Genomic DNA, 12,859 nt, shown 5'->3' on the forward strand with positions numbered 1-12,859 from the left:
CTCTCTACTGCAGTGGTCTTGCTTAATGCTGGACCAATTTCAAAAAATGTTCAGTACTGATTGAGCCAGTTTGTAAACGCAGTAGCCAAATGCTTACAGAGCCACAAGGAGTGCAGTAAGAGGTGACTGCATTGTTCCACTGAGGGAAAAGTGCATTCGGCCAAACAGCTTTTGCAGTTAGGGCTGCTTGTGAATGGAACTTTTATTAATTCATTTTAAAACTTGTTTCTTTTAAATTTAACTTAAAGAAGTGGCTAACAGGTTATCAGGACTGTCAACATTACACATAGTTACAAAATCTTGCTGCTGTCTTGTCTTTCCTGTCCTACCTGTTTGTGTCACTTGTGCTATGCCTATGAGGTTGTTGGACTGTGTGTGTGTGTGTGGGTGTTGGTGTTGGTGTTGATATTGACCAACTGTTTCACTGATCATTGATCATTTCTTTTTACATTTATAGTCAATTTTACTTGTATTGGACTAAACTTCTATGTACTTTTATAATCCTTTTATCTTTTTAGGTGTGACATTGTACGATCTGTGCAGGGACAGCAGATGTAAAATAGCCTTTTGGCTAATTCTGGCACACCTGTACATTTTCTTTATGTATTATTAGTGTGCATTGTCCCTGTTAAATAAACCTGAAATAAATAAATAAGTCACTTAGACATAAAAACATAGGAAAATAGTGTCCAGGTTGCAAAATACGGAAGTTACCTGCTTGTCTTTCACATTTGTTTGACCTCCTCATTACATGCTTCTGTATTTGTTTTGTTCTCTTGCAGACAGCTTGTAAGACTGCCCATTGCAGTTACACGGGTCTACATGCCCATCACCCCCGGGACTGTCTCTTCTACCTCAGAGACTGGGAGCCACCCAGACTACAGGCCCTCCTGCAGGTGGAGATACTGTTTTGTCACAAAATGTTATATCGGCTGCATTTTATTTTTATTTTTTTATTGGTTGTTGGGACCAGAAAGACCACAACTACTGTGAATGTACCTTTACTGTAAATGAAATCAGTGTTCTGCCTTGAATACAACTTTGTTTTTGCTTCATAACTCTCAGCTGATGTTTCTAAATTGTATGTAATGTAGTCATTTGTGGGATGTAATTATGTTCAGCCTTTTGGCTCCAATAACAACAATGTTTTTTTTTATAGTTTCTAATTTGTATATCAGTCTTGCGACCTTTACTTCCTGGAGAACAATATTTTAGAGGCTACATATACAAGCAGAAATACATTGTTGAAAATGTATTATTTTAAAATCTATTTTCGATTTCCGTCATGACTGCAAAAAATAGTGTACTTTTATTTTAAGACACTGGTTTAGCTTGAAATATTGTATATGAAATAGAAGCAAGACACCACTTGATCTTCAGCTCCTTTTTTTGCAAACCAACTCTTATTTCAAGCTATTGAAAACTTAGTTTTAGACCTGACTAGAACCTTTTAAATGAATGTACACGTATGAAACATTTGATAAATTTATATTTTAAATTAATAGTACATTTCTTGATTTGTCTTTTCTCCTCAGAGGAGCGGTGTGGAGTTCAACACAGATCCTTCTAATGGAACTCAAACTGGTAAAAAAAAAAAAAGCTCTTGTTCATTCCTTCTCGTCTAACTTTGTCTTTCATCATGCTCAGTAAAGAAACAGAAAATATAAAATACCTTTTTATTCAAATGTTTATCCAAGCAAAAGAGTATGTTGCTTCCTTGTATTTCCCCTCCTAAAAAGCTCCATTTCTCAGATCCGTCACTGACTTGGTTCCCTCTTCTGTGACACAGATGCTTGTTGTGTGATGGAGCAGAAAGATGAAGCAGGTCAGCAGATTGATTCACCGTGTGGCCTCCAAACCCAGCCGGGACAAGCTGGCCTCTGCGAGTGAGTTACTGACTGCTGCTACTATATACTGTATACTATGACGTTTTTGTAATTTTTACATACTGTGACTTTTTTTTGACTTTTCGACATACTATACTATGACTTTTTTGACTTTATTCAACATGCTATACTTTTTTTCGACATGCTATACTGTCTTTTTTATAATTTTTTTGACATACTATACTACTTAGCATTTTTTATACTTTCTATGACTTTTTTCGGATACGCTATACTATGACTTTTTTATGACTTTTTTTGACATGCTATACTATGACTTTTTTTGACATACTATACTATGAGTTTTTTCGACATACTATGACTTTTTTCGACATACTATACTATGACTTTTTTCGACATGCTATACTATGACTTTTTTCGACAAACTATACTATGACTTTTTTCGACATGCTATACTATGACTTTTTTTCGACATGCTATACTACGACTTTTTTATGACTTTTTTCGACCTACTACACTATGACTTTTTTCAACATACTAAACTTTTTTCGACATACTATACTATGACTTTTTTCGACATGCTATACTACAACTTTTTTAACTTTTTTCGACATGCTATACTACGACTTTTTTGACTTTTTTCGACCTACTATACTATGACTTTTTTCGACATGCTATACTATGACTTTTTTATGACTTTTTTCGACATGCTATACTATGACTTTTTTCGACATGCTATACTATGACTTTTTTCGACATACTATGACTTTTTTCGACATACTATATCGACATACTATACTATGACTTCTTTCGACATGCTATACTATGACTTTTTTCGACATACTATATCGACATACTATACTATTACTTTTTTCGACATGCTATACTATGACTTTTTTCGACATACTATTACTTTTTTCGACATGCTATACTATGACTTTTTTATGTCTTTTTTTGACATGCTATACTATGACTTTTTTATAACTTTTTTCGACATGCTATACTAGGGCTGGGCGATAAAACGATAACGATATGTATCGCGATAGACACGTAATCAATATCAATAGAAAATGTGTTCGATAACTTGTTTTTCTTCTTCGGAAGAAACCAGAAGTTGCGAAGCAAGTTTGGTTGCATGAACAAAGGCACTCACTCTCTGGTAACCTAGCAACGTAGGGAGTGACACTCTAACAGCCAATCATGTAACAGTATCAAGTTTGGTTGCGCCACATCGCTGTCTCGTGGTGGATTCTACCATTCTACAATAACACAACCGGCGGCGTAGCGGAAGTGGAAAGTGAGTGCCGTGCAGCCGAGGAAATTGTTGATAAAACAGGAAAAGTCAGTATGGCAGTTTTTGGGATTTTATAAGTCTGACCGTCGTCCCCACCAACACTACCGCGAACTTGTTTTACCACCTTAGCGGCGCTCACACTTTGGAGCAAAGCCGTATTCGCCAGCAACGTCCAACATCTGCAGCTGCTACAACCGCACAAGCACAGACCGCGGAGAGGTACTCCTGCATCAGCGCCTTACTAAACGCTACAAAGAAATAACGGAGGCAGACCGGTTTGAGCACTGTCCAAAGCCAGGTTACCAACCTAGCACTAAACCTGCAGAAAATAGTTCTTCTCGGTTTCAGGTTTCTCTATGTTTATATTTAACACTTTGCACCATTTTATTACACCTTATTAAGCGCAGTTCTTACTTATTCTTTCTTCACTGTGATTTTATACTTATGTTTACATTTTAATTATTTGAGTGGTTTCCATGGTTGTGTTGACATTTCTGCTTTTATAACTGAGGGGATTATAATCAGAGGAAGGTTAAGTTTAAAATAAAAATGTTTAAATTTAATATATTTTTCTCCTGGTCCTTATTTTAAATAGGTCATAAAAAATATCAATAATTATCGATATCGACCGATATGAAACACTTATATCGTGATACAGTTTTCAGCCATATCGCCCAGCCCTATGCTATACTATGACTTTTTTCGACATGCTATACTATGACTTTTTTCGACATACTATGACTTTTTTCGACATACTATATCGACATACTATACTATGACTTTTTTCGAAATGCTATACTATGACTTTTTTCGACATACTATATCGACATACTATACTATGACTTTTTTCGACATACTATATCGACATACTATACTATGACTTTTTTCGAAATGCTATACTATGACTTTTTTCCACATACTATGACTTTTTTCGACATACTATACTATGACTTTTTTCGACATACTGACTTTTTTCAACATACTATACTATGACTTTTTTCAACATACTATACTATGACTTTTTTCGACATACTGACTTTTTTCGACATGCTATACTATGACTTTTTCCGACATGCTATACTATGACTTTTTTGACTTTTTTCGACATGCTATACTATGACTTTTTTCGACATACTATACTATGACTTTTTTCGACATGCTATACTATGACTTTTTTCGACATACTATTTTTTCGACCTACTATACTATGACTTTTTTCGACATACTATACTATGACTTTTTTCGACATGCTATGACTTTTTTCGACATACTATACTATGACTTTTTTCGACATACTATGACTTTTTTTCGACATGCTATACTAAGACTTTTTTATGACTTTTTTCGACATGCTATACTATGACTTTTTTCGACATACTATACTATGACTTTTTTCGACATACTATACTATGACTTTTTTCGACATACTATGACTTTTTTCGACATACTATACTATGACTTTTTTCGACATACTATGACTTTTTTCGACATGCTATACTGTGACTTTTTTCGACCTACTATACTATGACTTTTTTCGACATACTATACTATGACTTTTTTCGACATGCTATACTAAGACTTTTTTATGACTTTTTTCGACATGCTATACTATGACTTTTTTCGACATACTATGACTTTTTTCGACATACTATACTATGACTTTTTTCGACATACTATGACTTTTTTCGACATACTATACTATGACTTTTTTCGACATACTATGACTTTTTTCGACATGCTATACTGTGACTTTTTTCGACATACTATACTATGACTTTTTTCGACATACTATGACTTTTATCGACATACTATACTATGACTTTTTTCGACATACTATGACTTTTTTCGACATGCTATACTATGACTTTTTTTGACATACTATGACTTTTTTCGACATACTATGACTTTTTTCAACATGCTATACTGTGACTTTTTTTGACATACTATGACTTTTTTTCGACATACTATAAACACGCTATACTGTGACTACTTTTCGACTGATTTACTCTTATACTAATATTATACACTTTTTACTGATCTTTTGAGATGCTTTAACTATGTATCTTTTTTTATGACTTTTTTCGAATGATACGCTATGACTTTTATGACTCTTTTTGACATGCTATAATTATAATTTTATTTTTTCGATGCATACCTTATGACTTTTATCGACATTAACTATACTATTATGACTTTTTTGAATAATTTATCGATATACTATAACTATGACTTTTTTTCGACATAGATATACTATGACTTTTTTCGACATACTATGACTTTTTTCGACATGCTATACTATGACTTTTTTTGACATACTATGACTTTTTTCGACATACTATGACTTTTTTCAACATGCTATACTGTGACTTTTTTTGACATACTATGACTTTTTTTCGACATACTATGACTTTTTTCGACATGCTATACTGTGACTTTTTTCGACATACTATACTATGACTTTTTTCGACATACTATGACTTTTATCGACATGCTATACTATGACTTTTTTATGACTTTTTTCGACATGCTATACTATGACTTTTTTATGACTTTTTTCGACATGCTATGACTTTTTTCGACATGCTATACTATGACTTTTTTATGACTTTTTTCAACATGCTATACTATGACTTTTTTCGACATACTATGACTTTTTTCGACATACTATATCGACATACTATACTATGACTTTTTTCAACATACTATACTATGACTTTTTTCGACATACTGACTTTTTTCAACATACTATACTATGACTTTTTTCAACATACTATGCTATGACTTTTTTCAACATACTATACTATACTATGACTTTTTCAACATACTATACTATGACTTTTTTCGACATACTGACTTTTTTCAACATACTATACTGACTTTTTTCAACATACTGACTTTTTTCAACATACTATACTATGACTTTTTTCGACATACTGACTTTTTTCAACATACTATACTATGACTTTTTTCGACATACTGACTTTTTTCAACATACTATACTATGACTTTTTTCGACATACTGACTTTTTTCAACATGCTGTATTATGACTTTTTTCGACATACTTTTTTGGGCATACTATACTATGACTTTTTTCAACATACTATACTATGACTTTTTTTGACATGCTATACTATGACTTTATGACTTTTTTTCGACATGCTATACTATGACTTTTTTGGGCATACTATGACTTTTTTCGACATACTATACTGACTTTTTTCGACATACTATGACTTTTTTCGACATACTATGACTTTTTTCGACATACTATGACTTTTTTCGACATGCTATACTATGACTTTTTTATGACTTTTTTCGACATGCTATACAGACTTTTTTTTTATGACTTTTTCGACATGCTATACTATGACTTTTTTTCAACATACTATATTATGACTTTTTTCGACATGCTATACTATGACTTTTTTATGACTTTTTTTCGACATACTATATTATGACTTTAAATGACTTACAATACTATGCCTTTTTTTACTTTTGTCGACATACTATACTATTTCTTTTTGGACTTTGTTCGGGCATACTATACTATGACTTTTTTATGACTTTTTTTCGACATGCTAAACTGACTTTTTTCGACTATGGCTTTTTATGACTTTTCTCTACATACTATACCCAGACTTTTTTTCAGAGTCTGCCATAGAAAATTTCATACATTTTAAAGTCTCAAGGTTTAAGTTCTTTTATTGTCATAACATATATTATTGTCAGTGCACAACAATTACAAAGAAGCAGTCATTGTCAGGCTCTCTTAATATTGCTCATTAAATATGTAAGAAAATCACGCTAGTAAAAAAAGGAAATACTATACATTGAGGATAAAATATAACATATTGGAATGGAATGTATTAAATGTATATGCATAATGAGACGATACATACATACATACATACATACATACATAAACAGTAAGTAAAACGACATCAAGGTACAGTGACAGTGTCCTAGTGATGAGCTCAACAGTATTATGGCCTGTGGTATAAAACTGTTCCTGAGCCTGGTGGTGAGGGACTGGATGTTGTTGTACCGTCTGCCATACAGCAGCAGGCAGAAGAGTTTCTGATGGTGATTGGGCTCTCTGGTCCTGAAGGCCTTCTTCCTACACAGGTGTGTGTGTAGAGATCCTCCATGGATGGTAGCCCTGCATTGGAGGATACTCTTGATCCTGGGATCCATGTTCATTCGTCATATACTGGTTTATAAAAATAATAGTTTAATATGCATTAAAAAGTCATAGTATAGTATGTCCGAAAAAGGCCTACTATAGTAAAAAAAAAGTCATAGTATAGTATGTCGAAAAAAGTAAAAAAAAAAAAAAGTCATAGTATAGTATGTCGAAAAAAGTAAAAAAAATAACTATAGTATGTTGAAAAGTCATAGTAAGTCGAAAAATCACAGTATAGCATGTCGAAAAAAGTCATAAATTCATACTATAGCATGTCGAAGTCATAAAAAGTGATATAATAGTATGTCAAAGAAAGTCATAGTATAGTAATTCGAAAAAAGTAATAAAAAATTCATACTATATTATGTTGAAAAAAGTCCTAGTATAGCATGTCGAAAAAGGTCATAATAGTATGTCGAAAAAAGTCCAAATTCATACTATAGTTGTGGCTGGGTTAGCTCAATTGGTAGAGCAGGCGCACATATAGAGGTTTACTCCTTGACGCAGCAGCCGGGGGTTCGACTCCGACCTGCGGCCCCTTTGCTGCATGTCATTCCCCCCTCTCTCTCCCCTTTCATGTCTTCATCTGTCCTGTGGAAATAAAGGCCTAAAATGTGTGAAAAATCAACTTTTTAATACAAAAAATTTAAAATTCATACTATAGCATGTTGAAAAAAAATCATATGATAGTAAGTCACAAAAACGTCACAGTATAGTATGTCAAAGTGATAAAATAAGTCATACTGTTGCATGTCGAAAAAAGTCATACTACAGCATGTCAAAGTCATAAATTCATATAGCATGTCGAAAAAAGTCATACTATAGTATTTTTGAAAGAAATCATAGTATATCATGTCAAAGTCATAAATTCATAGTATAGCATATCGTAAAGTCATACGATAGCATGTCGAAAAAAGTCCTAGTGTAGTAATTCGAAAAAAGTCATAGTAAGTATGTCAAAAAAGTCATAAAAATGTACAGTGGAGTAAATGCACTTTGTTACATTCCACCACTTCCTTTAATCTTATTTTCACGTCCGTGAAAAGGAAATGAAACTCTCTTGGGGATCCTACACTCTTCCTATTCCTAAAAACAACTTCATTCTTCCCATGTTAGGTCTTTTTTTTTTATCCCTTCACTCATTCAGGGAGCAACTTTAGGACTTAGTTTTGTTAAGGAGACAGGTGGAGTTGAATTATCTTAAAATGAAACATGTTTCAGAACTCTACAGTGTGCTAAAATCACTCGAGTCTCAAACAAAAGCTCTTTGTTCCTGCAGGAAGCACTACAGGGAGTATCTGGTGAGTCTGATAAACGCTCACTCGCTGGACCCCTCCCCGCTCTACGAGGCCAATGAGCTGATTCGGGCCTGCGAGAGATACCAGGTGGACACTCAGAGAGCAGAGAACGAGGACGATAACGTTTACCATGCTCGACTGCTCAAGGTGAGAAACCTCTGTCTCCTGACACAGAGGTCAGGGTCGTGTCGGAGGATACTCCAGCAACATGTGTTTTTAGGCCAGATCTTTAGATGGAAAAATAGTTTCTAAAATGAATAAGGAAGGGAGGGTCACTGGTTTGACTTACCACACTGGCTGCAAAGATCCTTCCCTCTCACCACACCATCAAGATGCTCTTTAGCAAGGCACCAGTCGTCCAGTGCAGGTGTTCAATTATCACGTCCAAGTTGCAGAAAAATCCTAGTTTTAAATGTGGTTGAGAAGCTTCGCTTTTCAGGGTAACTTCAAAAGAAAAGATATGTTCAATTTTTGACGTAACAGTCTGCGAACGGGGGAATTGCACTAAACATTATCTATCTATAAAGCAGTAGTTATGTCAGTTAACAGTACACACTGTTTCTGCAGGGCCTTAAAAACCTCTTCAATTCTATTCTATAAATATTAGGCCTTAAAAGGCATTGAATAGTCGTACATTTTCATTTGAGTTCTTAATTGCCACAAACATTTGATCTAATTACATTTAGCCATCTTATAATTTCTTTTTGTGGTGGTACAAATCTTTAAACCTACTGCTGAACGCAACACTGTCTTTATACTTACACTTCCTGTTGGCAAAATGTAGATACACCTAAATTACTTTAAACAACCATATGTCTACTACTACTACTTATCTTTTGTCATAAATTTGCTTAAAGATTATCTTAAATGTCTAAAAAAACAAACATTTAAAGTGTATGATACCTGTAGGTATACTTTATTGATCCCCAAGGGGAAATCCAAGGTCCCAGTAGCTTAAAGACATCACACACAACATACACCTACATCATAAACAGGATGATAAAATAGCAAATCCACATGAATAATATGGACAATAAAAGGAAAGATACTAAATCAAAAATACACATGAATGTACTAAGGGATGTATAAGCATGAGACGCTTGCAGTGACAGGGCAGGGACTGACCCTGTGAGTCAGTATGCATGCTAGGGTGCTCTATGAGAGTGGGTGTCATGCAAATAAGTCCAATAGTGCAAGGATAAAGTCTAGAGACCAGCATTAAATATGGACAATATAAGAGAATAATGTAGATATAGTAATATAAAAACTATAGCAGTGCAAGGATAAAGTTTAAAAAAAGACAGCATTGAAAATGGGCATTATAAGTGAATAAAGTAGACCATAAGATAGACCCAAATCAACAGTCAATATTAGAGGGTTACAGCCTTGAGTACATAATAGCTTTATCTGTACTGGATGTTCAAACATAACTCTTTAAATAATATGCTCTTCACAATATAACACACAAATAGCTTTTGAATTAAAATGTATCATTTGTTTTGAATGTTTAAGTAGAGGATGGATACCCGAACCGAGCCCGTTGGGACCCGACGGGCTGGGCCAGGTTCCGACAGATATTTAGAAATGATGTTCGGGTTCGGTTCGGGCTCTGTCACATCAGCGTGATAAGGCATTGAACATTTTAAATTAAACCGCTTATTAACGTGCGCTTGTTACCCCGCGTGCGCTGATGCGCTCATCTGTGGACATTTCCGAATGCCTTCCTACAGTTGCTTACAGTTTTTTCCGACTGCTACCACACAAAATCTTTTCATGTCACACGATTTTAGAAACCTCTCACTCAAAGTGCAAAACTACAACGCACATCTCCAAAACCAGAAGCTATTTCTCAGCCTTTCACTCAGTTTTCAATTGCATAAAACACCTTTTTTTTCAAAACATTACACACAATTCTCTACCTAAGACACACAAATCTAACAAGAAGTGACTTGCTCCCCTTTTCTAAACCCAACCAATCAAAATGCTACACTTATTTACCAGGGCGCACACACACACACACACACACACACACACACACACCTCCCTCACATTTGCAAACACATTATGTCATAACTGAACACTAACCAATCACTGCTTTAGTATAGGCCTATATGTAGGTCAAGGTCAAAGTTTAGTTTTAGAACAACAGTGTTTACATGGTATATCCAAATATTTACTATTATGAAAAAAGTGTTTGCCATTTGATGCAAATGCTTCATTTTGAGATGTGTTTATGGCATTTTGAATGCAGTGTTTCATTTTGAAGGAGATGTGAGGCATTTGTTGTGTGTGTAGGTTTTGGGAGTTGTGTGTAGAGTTTTGAAAAAAGGAGACATGGTTTTGAAAACGTGTAAGCAGTTGGAAAAAAACGAATAAAAGCAGGCTTTCCACCCAAACAAATGTACATGTGTCATTAGTATGAGAAAAAAATGAGATTTTAACTGTGTCGGGCTCGGACATAAATATCTTAAGATAAAGAACGTAACATCTGTTATTTATTTTTTTTTTTTCAACCCACAGAAACTGATGGAGGTCCCTCTTGGAGAAAAAGTTCCTCGAAACAAATAAAAGCATTTCCCTGAACAGAAACCATCCTCAAATCCATTCATCAAGCTCTTATACCACAATAATTTAGTTTGCAGCTCTGACTGCTTACAGACTGTTTTAATCACCTGCATCAGCAGTCATTTTGGTCTCCATCCTGTGACACCACTTCTGACTCAAGGCTTAGTCAGCTGGAAAATTTAAATGGGCGGCAGCTGTATCTGGTCATACACGTCTGTTTGGTATTTTTCACAGTTGAAGCTTTTGTCTTTCCTTGTTGATCATCATGATGAGCTGATTACGAAGGGATGAAGCAGTTCATTTCTTTGTTTTTCATCTCCGTTTAGCTCACACACTTTTCAACTTTCAAAATACTTTAAGAAGGAAATAATTCAAGTTGGATCTTGTACAAAAATGTTTGATGTATTGTTTTGCACTTGAAAGAAGAGCCTCTTTTTGGAAATGTATGTTAAAATATGTAAAAAAAAAAAACCAATGTAGCAATATTGGGGAAATTATAAAAATGAGAGACTAGATTTTCTGCTGTCAGGGTTTTGTCTGTTTTGCTTTATATAAGATGGATGAATCCAATAAATAACACCTATTTTGAAATGTGGATTTATTGATGTACTCTGACCCATCAGTTTTTTGGCAGTGTAAAATCATTAGTTAGATAATTTGATGTCACACTTAACAGTCTATTAAAGTTTTGTGAAGAACGTACTAACTTTGTAATACTGATGTACACACTTTATACTACATGGAGCGGTGGAGAAATGTATCTAAGTACTTTGACGAAGTACTGTAGGCCTCCTTAAGAAGAAAGTATTTCCATTTTCTACTTGGTACTGTTATAGTCTACTACTTTTCAACTGTAATACGAATGAAAGCAAAAAGGACTTTGTTCTCCTCTCCATTTGCTTGGTAGTTACTGCTAATATTTACTTTGCAGAATAGATTTTACATACAAAACATTAATAAACTAGTTTGAATTTGATGTAACCTTACCTTAAGGGCAGGATACTCGGCAGCAAGGATAAGAAGGTATCACAGACTAACATCCTAAAAAAAAACATTAACCAAGGTCAGATTTCAACAGTATACATCAGCTGTTTTACTTACACAAAATCTCTGTGTGTAATACTGGTGATAATATCAGTGATTGATATTAAAACCAAACTAGTTGAACTGTAAATATAAAAAATGACACTGTAATTATTAAATAGACAGTGTATTAGTCAGGATAAATGAATGCTTTGAATTGGATGGTAAGTCCCTTTGGGATGGACTTTGGGCTTTTTCACTTTGTATACCTATAACGTGCACAGAAAAAAGATATATAACACAATAAGGGAAAGGGGAAAAGTGTGGCCGGGTTGGTTCAGTGGTAGAGCAGGCGCACATGTACTGAGAGGCTTATGCCTCGGCGCAGAGGTCTAGGGTTTGAATCCGACCTGTGACAATTCCCTGCACGTCTTCCCCCCCCTTTCTCACATAACTGTCCTATCAAAATAAAGGCAGAAAAAGCCCCAAAAAGATAATCTTTAAAAAAAATAATAACAGTGGTGGTATGTAACTACTGGTAAGTACATTAACTCAAGTACTGTACTTAAGTAGAATTTTGAAGTATTTGTACTTGCGTGTTTTCATATTATGTAACTTTATACTTCTACTTTACTACATCTTAGAGGCAAA

The 12,859-nt window shown here is 34.4% G+C and overlaps 1 protein-coding gene and 1 long non-coding RNA gene across 2 annotated transcripts in view; one reads left to right on the forward strand and one right to left on the reverse strand.

Moving 5' to 3' along the window:
* Nucleotides 1-11,776, forward strand: part of LOC120552174 (E3 ubiquitin-protein ligase RNF31-like) — a 27,925-nt gene extending 16,149 nt beyond the window's left edge. Inside the window, exons 20-24 of the mRNA XM_039789967.1 lie at nucleotides 783-896; nucleotides 1,536-1,584; nucleotides 1,790-1,886; nucleotides 8,602-8,767; nucleotides 11,141-11,776. Of these exons, the coding sequence (XP_039645901.1) occupies nucleotides 783-896; nucleotides 1,536-1,584; nucleotides 1,790-1,886; nucleotides 8,602-8,767; nucleotides 11,141-11,188 (474 nt within the window). The 3' untranslated portion in view covers nucleotides 11,189-11,776. The remainder of the gene's footprint in view (nucleotides 1-782; nucleotides 897-1,535; nucleotides 1,585-1,789; nucleotides 1,887-8,601; nucleotides 8,768-11,140) is intronic.
* Nucleotides 8,679-12,859, reverse strand: part of LOC120552180 — a 9,683-nt gene continuing 5,502 nt past the window's right edge. The window contains exons 2-3 of the long non-coding RNA XR_005637972.1: nucleotides 12,173-12,226; nucleotides 8,679-9,600 (exon numbers count right to left, since the gene is read on the reverse strand). This is a non-coding gene — a long non-coding RNA (uncharacterized LOC120552180). The remainder of the gene's footprint in view (nucleotides 9,601-12,172; nucleotides 12,227-12,859) is intronic.

Source organism: Perca fluviatilis, chromosome 22 (assembly GCF_010015445.1).
Source record: "Perca fluviatilis chromosome 22, GENO_Pfluv_1.0, whole genome shotgun sequence".
NCBI classification, from domain to species: Eukaryota; Metazoa; Chordata; class Actinopteri; order Perciformes; family Percidae; genus Perca; species Perca fluviatilis.